The sequence below is a fragment of the Phalacrocorax aristotelis genome, chromosome 4 (genome assembly GCF_949628215.1).
Source record: "Phalacrocorax aristotelis chromosome 4, bGulAri2.1, whole genome shotgun sequence".
Taxonomy (NCBI): Eukaryota; Metazoa; Chordata; class Aves; order Suliformes; family Phalacrocoracidae; genus Phalacrocorax; species Phalacrocorax aristotelis.
Window position 1 is genome coordinate 20196047 of NC_134279.1, and position 18138 is coordinate 20214184.

The following is an 18138-nucleotide window of genomic DNA, read 5'->3' on the forward strand; positions in this document are numbered from 1 at the left end:
AGTGGAGCCAAAAAGTGGGACTTGCAGACTAGAGCATGGGTGAGTTGGGGAAACCAGAGCTGTGTTCCCAGCTCTGCCGTTGATTTTCTCTGTGACATGGACACCTTGCTCCACTCTAAGTTGATAATATTTACCCCCTATATTACAGCTGCTAGAGAGAGAAGACGATGCTGTTACAGCTGCAGAGAATAACACCCAACCTTTCGGTGGGATCAGAAGCAGTCATTTCTAGACAGGGTCAGATGCAGAAAAGCAGAATCCGTGGTGCTAGCCAGGTTAGTTCAGCTCGCAGGTGCTGCTAAAGGTGGCGTAGAGGGAGCTCAGTGGCTGTGACGGTAAACAGAGAATTTTAGCTGCTTCCACATATTCTTTTGCTATTTGAGTCAGGCCTCAGGTTGGTTATTTACTTAGGCTGAACAGAAGCAGACAAGGTTCAATCATCCCTACCCTAGACTACAGAGCTGACAGTTGAATCAGTCAGCCAGAGGAATATTAGCTCACGCCAGGGTAACTCACTTGGGAAAAAAACCAAACCAAACAAAACAAAAATCTAGGAGTCCATTTCAGCAAATCCTCCACCTCTCCACAACAGCATTTTTAGATGGCTTGTTCTCAGTTTTGCCTCAATTCTTCTTAATTATGTCTCTATTCCTGTTATTCTGTCTTTTATTATCATATAAACCAAACTGTTACTGAATTTTGTCTTTAGAAAACCCTGACATTGTACTTAAAAATGGAGTTTGTTGCCTGACAGACCTTTTTGCATGATGTGCAAAGAGGCCGTGGGAGCTTTATTTTACTCCAAAAGCTCTCATGTTCTCTGAAGTTGATGTCCTTAAAAATTATTTTAACCTGGTTTGCATTGGTGTAGGTAATTAAACTATATCAGTTTGAAATCCAATTTTAGTTAAGCTTATGTCTGTTCATAATATAGGAAAGACCTAACATTTGTCTTCTGCTTGTTGGTTTTTTTTTTTTCCCCGTTAGACATTTTAAGTGTTGTTTACCCTAAGGAATTGTAGGGACAGCTGGAGAAAGGGAAAACTAGCAGTGTTAGAGACTAATGAAATAAAACTTGATTTCTTGAGAAAGGAGGTGAATTTTATATCTGAATAATATGGGTTTGCCCTGATTTTGTTTGTCTGTTTTATACTAGTTTTACCTTTTTTTATTTCAATATATGGAACAGATCACCAGTTTTAATTGGCTTTTAACCATACTACCTAAAAATGAAGGCCAGCGATTCAGCAGCTCTGCCCCATCCTCTAGATGGAATGTTTCCTTGACAAAGTTCTTGAGCAAACAAGATCTCTCCAGCAAAACAAGAGAGACTTTATGATGCCTGTTTATGTCTGAGGTAAAACGAAGTAAGACATGTCCCCCTCTATTTTGAGGTGTTTGCTTGATTTTTGTTTATTTTGTTCAGGAAGTCACTGGCATTTGGGTTTCTAATAGCTCATAAACAGAGGCTACAGATGTTCCTTCCCCAGTTGGTGAATGGGCTTGACCAGGCTGGGGGCAGTGAAGAAATCAAGGGAAGAAGCTGACACTGCACTGCATGTTCCAACTCCTTTCCTTCCTCTGCTCCTCTTGCCTCAGCATACACAGGGTGATTTCTTTCCTATTCTCCCCAGACTGGAGGACGTGCGGTGCTGGGTTGCTGGTGTGCAGAAAGGTTGCTTTGCAGGCGAGATGTGAGGCTGTTGCTGTGCCTATAGGAGCACGTGTTTTACCAAAGGGTTGGAGGGATATAGGGAAGGGTTACTTGAACTGAGAAATAAGGACATTTCTACATTTCTTTGCAGTTTTCTGAATGATCTTATTATCACTGATTAAAAGCAAATGAGGGCTAATTCTACATGCAAGCTAGACTGCTGCTTTTGCAGAAGGCACAAAGACTTGTGGCATCAGCCATCCCTCTGACATAAATGTGAGGTGACAAAAAAGAAGGTTCAGGCTTGTGGCTACAACTCACGCTGAGCATAATGACCGAAGCCTTTTTTCTTCCAGTGGAAGTCAGGAATGATGGCGGCAACTAGAAAAAAAGTGATGGCGCATGTGCCACTATTAATCAAACCTACCCGTCCCCTATATGGAAAAATACCTTCAAAGGTGTGGTGGAATGGCTTCCATATGAGGAGTGGCTGAGTAAGACAGAGATCGTTCAGCTTGGAAAAGAGACGACTAAGGGCACATATTGTAGAGGTCTACAAAACTCCTATAAAAATCTAATGGCACTGAGGCATGTTCAGCAATTCTGGAGGGTTTGGCAATACATTGGGGATACTCAGCCTCAGATTTGACTTGTTTCATTCTGCTGATGTGTTCCTGGCCCTCTGACTGAGATTTGGCTTGTTTGTCCTTTTGATTTTTTTATACCACTCACTTTCACCATTGTCTTTTTTTTTTTCCCTCCATTTTAATTTATTGTTCTTGTCAGTTATTTTTAATCCCACCCCCCTGCACAGAATGATAAAAGCAGTTAGTATTTTTGCACTTTGGAGCAAGTTTTTTTCTGTGCAAGGAAAGAGGAAATCCCCTGAAGTAATTTTACAAAGTTCCCAGATTGCTGCTCCAAACCTGTTTCTTGCCCAGCTAATTCAGGGTCACTCGAACTGGAACATGCCCTGCAGCATTGCTTAAAGCCACACCAAACGTGCTGTGCTGTTTTCTAGCTCTTTACTCTTTCAGTCATCTGTGCTTTTTAAATAGCAAACTGCTCTGGCCCACGTGGAGCCATCGGGGTTGTAGTATGTGGCTTCAACCAGAATTGTCTTAATCTCTTGGTTTGGGGATTTTTTGTGTTGGATTTATAGGCAAGCTTCATCATCTCTGGAGAAAAACAGGTGCCCTGTAAGGCTGCTTTAGGAGCAGGTTTGATGATGCAGGAGGAGGATCTGCGCAGTCGTGCCTCTCCAAGCAGCAGGCGGTGTCGCCACGTTCCCGTTCCTCCAGCCTGCAGCCCATGGAGCCCAGTCCTTGGGTCAGCATGAAAGCGGGGCAGAGGAAGCTGCAGGGAAGCTAAGGCAGCCTCGAGGGGTCCCTCTGTAATATTTCAGGTGCAGAGGTGGAAGGCCTTCAGTGGGAGCTCTGCTAATTGGTGGGGTGACCTGCTGCACCTAGGGGGAGATGGGGAGGGTGCAGAAATAATCAAGGGTCAGAGCAGCAGCGTGGTGGGGGCTCTGCAGTGCCCCGGGGGGCCCTCACCCACCAGCCCGCGGGTGCTGCAGTGCCTTTGAAGCTGCTTGGACTTGCACTGGGAACTCGTGTAGTCCCAGTCATGGGGACTGGTGATGAGAGCAAGTGATTAAGAAACCCTCATCTGGTCCCCATCTATTTCCTTTAATGAACAGTTTTAAGCCAGAGTTGTAGCTGAAGCCTCATGGGTGTAAGAGGTATTTTCAGCTGTGTTTAAGAGTGTTTGAAACATCGTTTTAGAATGCAAGCATTTCAGTTGAAATTAGATTTTTGCATACGTGTCTGTCTTTCCCTCTCTTTTTTTTCCCTTTTTTAATGACTTAGAAAGTTCCTAATGATACTTTACTGCCCAGGGTCAAATGTTGTTTATTTTGCATATGGCACTAATATTTTTTTAACATTTTCTCTAACCCTATGAGTAAATGGGCAGGATTTGTCACTACATCAAAAAAATCACTGATTCCTTCTCTAAATTTAGTTTAAAAGCTGTGTTTAATCTGCATAATAATGGCTGCATTTTTCTGTGTGTAGTCTCATGCTTACTTCCTAATTTTCTGTGTGTTTTCGTATTCTTTGTTCATGAATTTGCAAAGCACAAACAGCACATAACTCTGTTAGCAGGACATAATTCCATACAGGTTATTTAAGTATGCAGACAGCAGCTCCAGTTACTTCCAGTGTCATTAATTTGTCTCCCTCATTTTCTCTTCGAGCATTCTGCACATCTTTGCGCACCTGCAACTTGCATTTTACTGAACTGTTCGTGTATTGTCTGGGTATGGATTAAAGTTTGGAAGGAGGAATTGCAGGTCCCTGCTGCAGTTAGCTGTGCTAGAGGTAGCTGGCCTGGTGTTTGCAGCGGGAAGCTGTGCTTCTTGCCAGGGTTCACCGCCGCAAACCGTTCCTGGCTGCCAGCAGTTCCCCGTGCGGTGTGTTGTGGGAACGGTCACAAACTGCCTTCCTAAACCATTCAAATATGATCAGCCAACTGTTTTTAAGCCATATTCAGTGCAAGCCTCCTGATTCACCCAAATACAGGCTCCCTCCCATAGTTTGAAGGGAGGACTGTTTAAAGCAGGGGTACAGTGACAAACTCTGCATGCGTGGCCCGGGCAGGGAGTGGACAATAACGGCATCTACCAGCACTTGCCAAATTGCCCTGCTAGCAGAGGGAAGGGCTAGCAGGCAGGGCTGTGCTGAACCCTGCCTCTGTTTCCAAGGAAGATGTGAGCAGCTTCAGCTGTTCTGCTTATTCATCCTGCCTTTTTGGAGGAGTATCGGTGCTGATGGCCTGTCGGGGATGAGGCTGGGATTTAGATGCTCTGCCCTCATCTTTCATGAATGTTTATCGAATCGTTCACCACGCTTGCTCCAGTTTCCCCATTTGTAAATGAAAATATATTTATACCTGTTCTAAGAGCACCAGGCACAGTAACTAGCTTGTGTTTGCATTGTACTCTACCCTGACTTCATAAGATGCTATTTAAGACACCTTTTTTGGGCACAATTCCAGTGAAGATATCAAAGCAGCTTCTGCTTTAGACAGTGGGTGTGTTTTGCCACAACTGTGAAAAGGTTGTATTTTACTAATAAATTATCCCTGTAGCATATTTTCCTATGAGTTGGAACATATCCTAGCTGTAAGGCCTGCACGAAGGAGTCTGTCTGGCCACCTGGTACAGGAAAGAATCATAAAGTGTTGCAGTGCAAATTCCAGAACAGAGAACTTTCATAACAAGTGGCATACGCCACTAATAGTATGTATTGTTTAGAAAGCAAGGGAGATTTCTAGGGAGGTCTTCAGTACAAACGAATAGCAGTTATAATGAAGTACTATCCTGGTTATAACAGAGTCTCAAAAAATGTGTGCCTTGGGTTGGGGTCTGAGGAAATATCTGGGAGAACCGCCTGTTTTCTGTAATTAAGGGTGAATAAGTAATACCACATTGGTTCATTAGCATTGGTTAGTTCAGCAGACTGATGAGCTGACACTGTGGGAACCAAGCCCAGGGAAAATGCAGCTATCATGCTGATTTTGATTTTGTGAGTTTTGTAGCTTTTTACTTCTTTTTCTTTTGCTGCAGTTTCTGCATAAAATCAGAGGAAGTCAATACATTCTGAGCTCTTGCAGCCTTGGCAAGATCAGCATTGATTACAAAAACATGAACAGAAATTTCTTTCTCCCTAAACAGTAATAAACAGTGGCTGAGACTGCTTTTCACAGGAGAGATCACAGCCAGAAGCATCTTGCCTCTCCTGGTTTTAGCATCGAAAGAAATGAACCAAGAGCAGCTCTCCTGGAGGTTATTGTTGTTCAGTTCAGGACCAAATAGAAAACTTTTGTATCTGTTACTTAAATACTGTAGCCAGTAATTAGCATCAGTAGGTCTTTTCCTTGCAAGTCACTTAATTATCCTACTGGATATTTATGCTTCTGCAGTGAAAAGCATTTTGTGACAATAAGGTTGTCTAAGAAAAAAAAAATAGTTTGCGTAAAAGAGTTTCCTTCTTTTACAGATGGGGAAAGGGCTGTAGGGAAAAGGTGTTGCTCCACTCTCCATAGTTGCTGCATTTGCCTTTTAAGGAAACCTGATTTACAGTTAAATGTTTTGGAAGATGGGCAAAGGACCAACGCGAGTGCTAACAGTGCCAAGGAGAAGCGGGAAATGAGGGAGAGGATAAGTTGAAGGAAATATCTCTCTCCTTTAAACGGAGAAGGAAAACAAATTGGAAATGTGGGTGGGGGGAGATGAAAGCATCTACGTCATTGCAAAGCAAGGGCTCTAGAGTAAAAAAGAAAAAAGATTATATGGTGAAAACCTGTGTTCTGATAACTTCAGTAGCTTGATATCCACAAAAACAGGGCTACGTGCTGCTATGCTGTCTTTTGCTTCTGGCCTTCCCCTGCATTTTTTTCCCCCCTCAGGCTGGGCACCCTAAAAGGGGGTTAACTCTGCCTGCCTGGTGCGTCTCAGTTTTAGCAGCAGGGACAGAGAACAGTCGCGTTCCTGCTTTCCTTTGCTGGCTGGCAGCTCTCTTCCTCCACCAGGCAGGGTGCAAGGACAGAGTGGGGCTGCTGGCAGGGGGGGGTTGCACCTAGGGGCAGGCAGTGCCCGCGGGCCCCACAAGTGGATAGGCAACAACTTCTGCATCCCGCTCTGCAGCCTTCCATCACTGTAGGCTGAAGTCCTCCACAAAACCTCTCTGATCCCTTGCCCTTGGTGACAGTGATACCGTTCTGGGATGGTCACTGAGAGAAGAGGTGGGCGGGCCCATCTGCAGGACCCAGGTGCGATGTTCAGCAGAGAGTGATGCAGTCTGTCTCGTCGGGCCAGCAGGTGCTTCGCCCGTCTTGCTGCTGCTTTTCTCTGCTTTGTGCCTGTGTTCATACCCCCATGGTGGAAGCTGAACACTTGATGCTCACGTATGTGGTGCACAGCTCTGAGCCACCAACTCACCCTCCTGCCTCCACATCAGAAACACACCCTTCTGTCTTGGGCTGAGCCTGAACCGGGGCTTGGGGAAGCAAGAGGCACCAACGGTCTCAGCCCCCGTCCTTTCCTGTTCATCACCAGCGTGCTGGTTTTAGCTGGGATAGAGTTAGTATTCTTCATAGTAGCTAGTATGGGGCTGTGTCTTGGATTTGTCTTGGAAACAGTGCTGATAACACAGGGATGTTTTAATTACTGCTGAGCAGTGGTTACACAGAGTGAAGGCCTTTTCTGCCTCTCACCCCACTCCACCTGTGAGGAGGCTGGGGGTGCACAAGGAGCTGGGAGGGGACACAGCCGGGACAGCTGACCCCAACTGACCCAAGAGATATTCCATGCCACATGATGTCATGCTCAGCACATCAAGCTCGGGGAAGAAGGAGGGAAGGGGGGATGTTCAGAGTGATGGCGTTTGTCTTCCCAAGTAACCATTATGCGTGATGGAGCCCTGCTTTCCTGGAGATGGCTGAACACCTGGCTGCCCATGGGAAGGAGTGAATTAATTCCTTGTCTGGCTTTGCTTGTGTGCACAGCTTGTGCTTTACCTATTAAACTTGTCTCTATGTCAACCCATGAGTTTTCTCACTTTTACTCTTCTGATTATCTCCCCCGTCCCACTTGGGGTGAGTCAGCGAGCAGCTGTGTGGGGCTTAGTGGCTGGCCAGGGTTAAACCATGACAATAGGCATGGTTTCCCCACTCTGGCTCAGAGAGGGACTTTTTGTCATAATCAGACCTCCGACTTTGGCCCTGTTGTTTTGCTCTCATGACTTGACTTAATTTTTCTCCTCTCCAGGGGAGGCAGAGCTTTCAGTTCCCAGATGACATAAAATCAAGTCTACAGTTTGAGACCAAAGGTCCATCTGTCCCAGCATTGTGTTTTTTGTAATGGCAAACAGCAGCTACTTGGGGAAGATTATAAATGTGGGGTGAACATTTAGTCCTGCCTCCCCAGAATTGCTCTCCCAGCCTCCAGCAGTTTGTGCTCCCTGGTGTGTCTTTTGTACTTGGTGGCTTTCTGATGTTTTGGAATACAAAGCTCCTGGGGTTTAATCCTTTATTTTCCTATGTGAGGCCCTTCCTACTTTATTCAGAGCCACCTTTTCTGCTTAGGAGTCTTTGGTGAGGAACCTCACTGAAATAACTTTGACAACCTGACCTGTAGTTGCCAATATCTGTTATGAAACCTCATTAGAAATTGGTGTCCTTTCTAGTCCTCTGGCATTGAGACATTTTATGCAAGAGATTATAGAAGACAGTTTGTAATCATCTCACCTATGATATATGATCTATTGACTATTTATTACTGGTACTTCCTATATATTGTTGTTCTCTTTGCCAATTTTTTCTATAGTCTCATTAACTGGTACTTCAATTTGAGACCAAATCCATGAATGCCCCATAAATGAGGGTTCCTGCAGGGAGCAGTCCTTTTACCCAGTTTGATTTCTTACAGGTAATGCTTCCCAGTTGGCCTACGTAAGAGCCTAGGATGTTGTTTAAACAATATTTTGTTCCTGCTTCTCTGAAATGTCAGAAATCAGCTTTTTTTAAAAATACTGCTTTGGTTTCCAAAAGTAATTTTTGAGTTCACAAAGATGTAATTTAAGCTTATGTTTATTTTTAAAGGAGAAAAACAGGTAACAGCTGATACACTGGTCAATTTATAATGGCACCACACAGAACAGAACTGAGATTGATCTCTCATTGGATGGTCTTAAAGACTTGTAGCCCTTGTTGCAACTGTGAAAATACTAGAACAATTTACGTGGCATTAAAATGCAATTGAAATGCCATCTGATTAACCTATATACCATATCCCATGTAATTTCATTGTAAAGAAACCGAACGTAATTATAAAGCAGTAGTATTTTCAAAGAGAACAAGGTCTGTACCAAAAGGTAGTATCTTCTAATAGCCCAACAGACCATTCTTGTTTATAGCTTAGACATTCACAACTACAGCACCATCACCATGGATTCCTTTTCACTCTCTTCAGAACTAATTTTTCAGCTGAGCTGCTGTTCTGGAGAAACAAAAAAAATAGTATTCTTTAAAAAATAATGCCTGTGCTCTGCTCCAAACTTGCTTCAGAATGTTACACGTCATCCAGAATCATACCGTAAAATCCATTTGCACAGACACAGCAGCAGGAGCTACGGCAGGAAAGCGCAGGAAAGTGCTCCCGTGGTCAGCAGCACAGAAAGTCCTTGCTGAGCTCATGGGAAGTGCCACCACTGAATTGGCCCACGCTGCGTGGGGCTGGCAGGACCCACAGACCATGGGCTGAGCCCAGGGAGGGTGCTCCAGAGCTGGGCATGGGCAGGCTGTTGAATTTTTTAGATCTGTGTGTATTTTCCTTTTTTCCAATAGCTGGTAGTTACCAAATTTATTCCTAAAAATGAAATTATTTCTTCAAGAAGTAAAGGAAGAGTTACTTAGGTTCTTGCACGCTCCTGTGACGTTTCTATTCTGGGACTCTGAGCGGGACTGAACAGTGTCTGTTTTATCAGGGCAACTTTTGAACTATGAAATAGTATTTGGGTTTTCAGTTACAAAATCTGTAAAAAGAAATACTTTAGTACTTGGTTTTGATCTACAATATAAGAGAAATCCTTATTTACATCTTGGTAGGATATCTTGGAGAAGACTCTGTGTGCCTCCCAAATTGGAATTCTATTCAAATAATTCAATTAATTATTTCTCTAACTGGCTGCTGGCAGTTGCTAAGCATGAAGAATTAGATCATTTCTTCTAAGATGTGTCAGAAACATACCACTTTTTAGAGCCTCCATCAAAAATTGTCAAAGTATTAAAGCAGCAGCCCACCGCTGCTGGGCCTGACTGCTAATTGGGAGAACAAAGGACCATTTTCAGTATCACCCCTGAAGCTCCCAGAGCAGAATCAAGAAATAACACAGGTTTGTCAGGACAGCCTGTGGCCAAGGTGGAGAATTTGTGTACTTCTTCTGGCTGTTAAACCTGTCCGTTTCTTCTACAAAAGCCACTGTTACAGAACTGAAATCTTTCTTTTCCCATCACCCGTGAGTAGATTGTTACCCTTGAAAAAGTTTTCAATTTTACGTAGAAGCATCCCAGCTAAAATGTATTTCCATAGCTGAGTACAGTGTGGAGGAGGAAGGTTTGGAGAGGGTCTTCCAGGTCTTTTTCTGAAGTGTGCATCTTGGTGTTGAAAACGCTTTCTGACTTCATCGCTGCTTTGCAACTGTCATGCGCCACCACGTGTAGGTGTCAGCGGGCAGCTGGCGTCTGCTGCAGACTCACTCCCCATCTTCCCTTGCTCCACAGTTCCTCCTGCTGTTAGCAGTTCAGCAGGAGATGGGACTCCTGCTCCTGCAGGCTGGGGTGAGGAGCAGCCCAGGATGACCCACACAGGAAGGTACAGTGCTTGTGGGATTCGGCATATCAAGGCCTATTAATTCCAGAGCAACTCTTTGTAAGTGAACAAAGTCACCGCAGTTGGTGCGGCTGTTACGCCATCGATGGATTAGCCACAGGGCTACATGTTTGGCCCAGTGACCAGGAAACAAGCTGAGCCTGTCCACAGCTCCCCAGCATGGCCCCTCCGCAGCCAGCAATGCTCAGGCCTGTCTAATGCCTGCTGAGAACCGTGCCGATGGCCCTCGTGCATAATGCCATGGGATGTGGGGTCCAGAAGCAGAACAGCTGCCTGAAGACCAGCAGCACATTTTCTCCACCCAGAAACATTTGCTTAGGTGAATACATTTCAGCTGGTTAAAGTGGCTTAAATCATCCCAAATGCCTGTAAATTCTACCTAACTTGTTTTGTTATCGGCTCGTAAGGAGAGAGCATGGATATATTAAATGTTTCTAAGTCAAAAAAGAAGAACAGAAATCCATTCGTGGCAGCCTGAATACCTTTGATTTATGAATCTCTGATTCATCCTGACAGCTACTTAAAAATTCATGTCAAACTCTGCATTAGTCTTGGCCAGAAAAAGAAATGTGTTGGGCAACAAGAGTGCCCCAAAATGCAGTTACCACTGTGGGTGTTTTTAATGAAAGGCATCATTAGCATTTAATTCACCAGAGAAACATCAGTATATCTTACCAGATTCCTTCTCTTTTTTGAAGACTGTTGAACAAATGTGTACTTGCGCGGAGAAATGCATCTCTAACATTGATGTCTCATTACATTATTTCCCTTCTTTAACATGTAGAGTTTGCATGTCTGTTGGAGCTTCTCGTGTGGCATTAGATACTGAAACTGAGATAATACAAACATTCGATTGTATAAGGGAGGAAAGGGAAATAAATTACTTTTTTTTTTTTAATTTTCTTCCCAATATTGAGCATATTTGAGATTAAAAACTTAGCTTAATGACTTGATTGCATTCTCTATAGTGCCTTGGAGAAATTATCATAAACTCAATAAAATGTTTTAAAGAAAAATCCTGACTATTATTTGTTGCTGATTTGCTTATTTTTTTCCAAGAATGCTTCATTACAAATGGTAATGTTTCCAAGAAAATAACCAGATAGCCTGAAATTTGAATATATTAAGGGTTTGAATAAATAAAAGCAGCTGCTTTCCTCTTGCAATAGCCCGTCTTCCACTTCGCATTTCTAAACGCAGTGTTACTTAGCATATATATCCATGGCAATTTACATAGTATCTCATGGTTTTTTAAAGTATCTTAAAAGGCCCTAGGCCCAAGGTGGCAGTAGACCATCCTGGCAAAGAGATGTATGGAGGAGAGAGCAGAGAAGGGAGGTGTGTGGCTGTACCCCTATTGAAAATTGGTTATGTTTCCACCCTGAATTGAAGCCCGAAAGCTGCACTGTAGCTTGATCGGAAAGGGCGGGTGATGAAAAACAGGAATGAGGTTAAATTTGTGCAGGAGATCACAAATTTTTTCTCCCTTTTCTTCATTACTTTATTAAAGAAAGATAGAACGTTACTGTGGGGTGTTATTACAAAACTATTCATTTCATAATTGAACAACTGAATGTGATTCTTTATTTGCAACATGTCATATCTGGCCTGTGCCCATTATTTACAGTTCTCCCAAACTGTACTAAGCTATATTCAGTTGAATTAAACATAATTAAACGTGTTGTTAAAGTTTTTAAAGATTCAAGGTAATTAAACAGTTAAGATACTACCTATGTTTTCTACTGAAAATGGTTTTGTCTGTGTCTCCTATTTCTGTATGTAACACACCCTTCACACAACGTCACAGGGTGTACTGAAGATGATGTTAGAGGTCTGTACTGGACAAGTGAGTGGGTCAGATGGTGGCTTTTGAGAGGAGTTGATGAAATTAATTTCAGTAGTTTTGGCTGTGGGATTTTTCACAATGGGTTCTTTTTGGCTGTGTGTGGGGTGGGTGCTTTGGTTTTCTTGTAGAGTGATTTTACAGTTTTTATTTTCTTTAAAGAAAGAAAAGAGAACAAAGGAAGGCATGGGGACAGCTAAGCACGGCTCCAGAAAATTTGTCTTATTGACTGCAGGAAAATTACTGGCATGGCACCAGTGCCCTTCTCAGCCACTTTGAGACTTGGCAAATTCTCCCTAGGCTGTTAGGGTAATGTTTGCTTTAGCCTTTTGTAATAAACAGGTATCAGAAAATTTGCAAAGGTAGATTTATCTTGGCTGCGGAAGGTGGGCTCTTACTAGGCAAATAAAGGGAAATTGCTGAAAATTATTAATGCTTTAAGGAAGAATATCAGCAGAAAGGTTAAGTTTCCTGTCATGGATATCTAAAACTCTTGACTCAGCCAAACTATTGATTCCCCCTGTTCATTGACTGGCCTGTGTGTAATCAGGAAAGTGTTCTGATGGAAAGTCTCACGAGAGGAAGAGTGGTGCAGTTTGTACTTCTACTCCAAGACTTGAGAGAGGAGGGTTCAGTTCCCAGGTTTGCAGCAGATTTTGTGTGTGAGTAGCAAGAGTCTGTCACAGCTATTTCAGTACCTCCCATTGATCCAGGCACCCAGCAGAATTTGATAAAGTTTCCACTATGGTTTGCATATTACATTGAATGCCACCCACCTGTCTACTTTAGTAAATCCAGAATCTTGCTAGACACCACCTGGTCTTTTAGCATCTAAATACCTTTGAAAACCTGGTTATTTCCTCTCAGGGGTTTTCAGTGGAGAAATGTCCGAGCTGGACCACGAGGATCAGGGCACAGTGCTGCACTGGTGATGTTCAGGTTGGATATCAGCTTGTTGGAAGTGCAGGTTGCCCTCTCACGTCTCCATTCATGGCCGAGCGATCCCTTCCCACCTCCACAAATGTCTGGAGGCAGGCAGCACTTTGTCCTCCTGCCACAGTCAAAATACAGGTGGCCATAGGGTTGGCTGGCTGATTTCCTGGGATTTCAGCTGAAATTCTGAAACCCCACCCCAGCATTGTCTCTCTGACTTCAGACACCCCAGTTTGTACCTTTCTGTCTAAATGCTGGATTGTGATCATTTCATATGCTGCTGTTTCTAGCGTGTTTCTACATTAAAATACATCCTGTTTGTCCTTAGACGCTTAGTACAATTCAGGATTTGACTATTGCAAAACATAGCTTAAGTGTAAAAATTGTCTACATACTTGTGTTGTGAAGTGGAAGAACAGAATATTCCTAATATTAAACCATAAAGCAGTGATAGTTTATTTATAAAGCCAGAAGAAGCATTTAACAAGCTGCCCAATCCCAGATAATTTCAAGCTATATTTGTCGTGTACATAGGGGCCTTAAAATTATGAAAGGGAAATATATTTTCAGCAGCATGTAATGCAAGTAAAATGAAACAGCACTGTACAGAAAGGAAAGCTGGTGCAGAGTTGAGGCTTGGTAGATCAGCAGAGGGCCCATTTCACAGGGTCATCGCTTCAGAACGAATGACGGGGCTGTAGGAAGTCCTTGCCTGATCCCATTAGTGGACACCCCTTTGCCACCTTGGCTGTGCTGACTCACATTGATGTGGGGCCATGCTGCAAACTGCTGGGGGCTGCTCTGGGCTGTAGTAGCTTTTTATTGGGGTGGCGTGGGGTTGGGGGTTTTTTTTGTGTGTAATAAAACAGTGCTCTTGACTTTAAACTTGCACCAGTTGGCAAGGTCAGCTCCCAGCAGGGGTTCCCAAATGTCTGCATGGGCTTGGGCTGTGGGGACCCCCTGGCAGCATGGGGCAGTGGGTGAGCTGGGAACGTGTCAAGTTGCTCTTGTGCCTGCAGGCTGCTCCTGTTGCCAGCCCTAGGCAAGGGCAGTGATGCTTTGGCACCTTTGGGCTGTGAAACCATGGCAGGATCTGTGATTGAAAGTATTTCTGGTCTGAATGCAGAGTTTGGAGGGGCTTCTCTGACAGATTCATGACCCTGCAAAATGGGCTATGATAAATGTATATGGAGTGTTGGATGGAAGGATTCTGGCTGCGGCATGCCTCCCTTTCTGCGGTGCTTACAGCAGTATCGTCTAGATAAGCCTGAGTAGTGCTGGAAATCTGTGTTTATGTCAACTCATGAAAAACATTTTATGTATCTCACCGAGATTAGTTTATAGAAACACCCTGTGCAACTGGTTCCAGTCGAAACCTTCACCAGATCTAGCTGACTTACCTCTTGGTGAAAACCAGCAGGAGAAAGGGGAGCTTTTTTGTTACTGTTTTGCCTTTTTGTTTGTTCGTTTGTTTGGGGTTTTTTTTGCCTTGCCATACACTCTTGTCATTTTATTACATAGTGATCATTTGTTTTACTTAAGGTTTCATTTCTCTCTCTCCTGTCTGATAGGCCTAGAAGACGTTGTAGCAATAATGATTCCTGAACCCAAAGGAAAAGAGATAGTGAGCCTCCTGGAGAGGAACATTACTGTGATGATGTACATAACCATCGGGACACGCAACTTGCAGAAGTACGTCAGCCGGACCTCTGTGGTGTTCGTCTCCATCTCCTTCATTGTGCTGATGATCATCTCCCTGGCGTGGCTGGTCTTCTATTACATCCAGCGATTCCGCTACGCAAATGCCAGAGACAGAAATCAGGTGACCAGTGCTGGAATGGCTGTTTGTGTTTCCAAAACATCTCCATAAGAATTCAGCTTAAAAGTAAAATTGGATTAAATTTTTAGTGTGTGGTAAAAAAACCCAAAACAAAACAAAAAACAAGAAAGTGAAAAGTATAAAAATGCCTGTGTTTAGGAAAAGCCAAGACATCTGTCAATATAGACGGGATTCAGGAAAAAGGAAATTAATAAATATAGTGTATTTGTATATTATGGGGTTTTTTCCCCCCTGTGCAAAACACACAAAAAAATAAAGTTGATAATGATTATTAGCAAAAAGATTGCTTTGGTACATATAGCCAAGTGACATAGAAATGTCAGCAAACATGTAAGTGCTGTAGTGGTAGCCACCAATACTATTAAACCATTGCTTTTGGGTTTGGCATCTTGTCCAAACACCCTAGAAGATGTACAAAATCTGTAGAGCTGGAGAGAAGTTAACACCAGTGGGAATGAGCCCTAGGTCCTGAGGCCCTCTGGATTTATAAAGCACTGTGCATCTTTATGGTAGTTCAGCAATGAATAATAATAGCAATGATAATAATAAATTTAATCTTTTCTTGTCTGGATGCAACTATCTCAGCATCAGCAAACTGCAAAGCTGAGGCTTCTACATTTCATTCTAATGGTACAGGAGAAAATGTTATCAGTGTATGAAATCTGAGGAGATAACTATTTTACTGCAAGGAAAAAAATACACTGTAATTCAGAGATGTTTCTGGAGCCTTAATAAATTATTGTTGGGGCAGGGAGGGTTGCCTTGCTTGCTCTGCAGAAAAAGTAAAACTGAGAGTGTTAATAATCATCTTGTAGAGAAAAGTACTGCCACACACTCTCTAACGTACGTTACCCTCACCCTCCCCCACTGAAATTCAGGCATCTTCTGAGATAGAGAGCAGCTGCTCTGTATTTACAGACAGAAATAATATATTTTCCTTTTAAATATACAGTATGAAATTTTGGATAGCAAGAATGAGACTATCCCAGCTGGAATTTGAACATCACTGGCAGCAGATTCGCTGTGACTGTAACGGCTGCGATAATTTTTAGATGCTTTGGCTACAAAAGCACATGTGTGCCTAATTTAAGTATGTGAGTACCATCAGCGTGCTTTCAATCAAGTAATTATACAGGCAGATTAGCGGTGTAAATAGACATACATAAACATGAAACCCAGCAAAATAAGAAGTTCATTCAGGTAATATGCTATAGCTTGAACTCATAGGTTTATGTATTCAAGCAGACTTCCTTTTCAGTATTTGCTTTCCAAAGTTTGAACAAGACTAACGTGCGCAAGCAGTTGTCCTGTGCAGACTTTTTAATAACTTTGTTATTATACTTGTTCTGTTCTTCAGAAGAATAAGAAAGCATGCCTCCTAAGCAATTATTTATTACTAATATTTTGCCAAAGCTGTAGTAATGATATGAGGCAGACTAGAATTTCATGTACTTTCTTCATCCGGTTTTGCCCGACATCTCCTCTAATCTCTTTATTAGCTCTTTTCGTATGAAAAAATGTAGTGATATACAGACAAAGCTCGGCCATTTATGTTAGTGAGTTGCTGTGGTTTGGGGTTTTTTCCTCTTTTATTCCTAGCTATGGAATATAATGATGTAGGTAGTTCAGGAGAGCTCAGCTTGCTCTTGCCCTTTCCGAGAGAGTTCCTCTCTGTTTCCTCTAAAATTCTGCTTGGATTTTTTTTCTTTGACACATTTTATTGTAGCACAAGGATGGGATCACAAAGTTCTGTGTTAATATCTTGAATATTCAGATATATACAAGAAAAATTGTTTGTGTTGCTTTGCTGGGGCAAGATTCTTTTGTCATTGTGCTCAAAAGCTTTTGCCGTTAGAACTTGCATGTCTGTATGAAGGTATTCTGCTTACTTGTTGGAAAGCCTTGCATGTGTTATAAGGACATACATTGCCGGCCAACTTGAGGGAAGATGCTTCCTTCTATTTGTATTTGATGTACTCAGGCTAAAGTTTATCCAAAGGTTGAAACGTTTGGATAAACAGAGCACCAGATGAAGGGGGGAGCCAGCTGCCCTATTCAGAGAAAGTGCTATTAATTCCTACTCCGCAATGCGATAAAATCTTAACTGTGCAGACTGACTGCCCTGTTCTGAAAGTGTGAAAAACTGTGACTCATTTTTTAGACTTCAATTAAAATTAAAAAAAAATATATTAAAAAGCTTAAATGCATTTTGACATCTGAGTGATTTAAAATCCCACTGTTTTAAAACAAGGGCTTGTGAGGGCCTATGTTTTCTGTGTCAAGTAAGAACCTGTGCCTACCTCTTTGTTAACCTCTGTCATGCGTGCTCTTCCTAGAGCTCAGCCTCCTCTTGAGTGGTAGTCTGGGCACTGTGCTGAGGGAATGGGACAATATGGTGACTGCAAAATATGATTGGCAGAAAAAGCCGTTATCTCCAAACAGGAGGGGCGTTGTACTGTTACATGAAAGCAAGATTTCTGAACATCTTTCCTTGGTCACTTCAGGTCTCCCTAAGTCATCTTCTATTTTGCCTCTTCCAAGCTGACCCATTGCAACTATGTCTTCCTTTCATGAAAAGCACAGTGTGTCCTTTTGTCAAGCATCATAACCACCTTTGCCTCGTCATCTTTTATATGGTGACCCTCCTTTTCAGGTCCACCTCTCTTCTTGCCCGCAGCATAAGTTGCTGATTAAGCAGTAAACCCAAAAGGAACCAATTTACTTACCCAACAAGAAAGCAACGAGTCCAGCAGTGAGAGAGGCAGCTAGAAAGACTGAAGGAGTCATTTCCTGTGACTCCCCAGTGGGATGAAACCTGGACATACAGTATGTACATCTTCAGCCACCATTCTTTTTCACCATGTGTGCAAAATCCAGGTTCATGTGCCAGAAGGAAGACACAGCTCACTCCAGTTAGGTGCCTGATTTTGATGAGTGGAGAATCAGAACTTCAAGGATTCTCACTGAATGGCCTTGCCCATTCTTCCCAACTTGGCTGGGAATTAATGCAGTGGAGCACAAAACTGTCTTTCATTATGGGCTTGTGCACCTGCAGCCAGGGTGTCAGCTACAAATATGGTTAGATTTCAATTTTTATTTTAATACATTTAATTTTTAAGAGTATTTTTAACACAGGCAACTGTATGGTACATGTGGAAGTAGAAAATAGGTAGTAATATTAACATAGATGAAAATCCAAGGCCTCCTCTTTTTTTCCCTACCTAACAAGATGTCCAGGAAGTAGGTGGTTGCCCTGATGATACATCTTTTTGATATGAAGAAGATAAATTTGTGTAAGGAAAGCATAGGCAATCTGCTTCCTCAGCAGCTTGTTCCTAAAGGTGAAAGAGTGTCTGTGAAAGACTGTGGGACTTGTTTTCATCAAGAGACATCAGGTCACAGAGCTAATTGAAAGC

The 18138-nt window shown here is 42.7% G+C and overlaps 1 protein-coding gene across 3 annotated transcripts in view; it reads left to right on the forward strand.

Moving 5' to 3' along the window:
- RNF150 (ring finger protein 150) overlaps positions 1–18138 on the forward strand; it is a 133959-nt gene that overhangs the window by 57686 nt on the left and 58135 nt on the right. For all 3 annotated transcript variants that reach the window (XM_075090514.1, XM_075090512.1, XM_075090513.1), the window contains exon 2: positions 14454–14704. In XM_075090514.1, coding sequence (XP_074946615.1) covers positions 14454–14704 — 251 coding nt within the window. The remainder of the gene's footprint in view (positions 1–14453; positions 14705–18138) is intronic.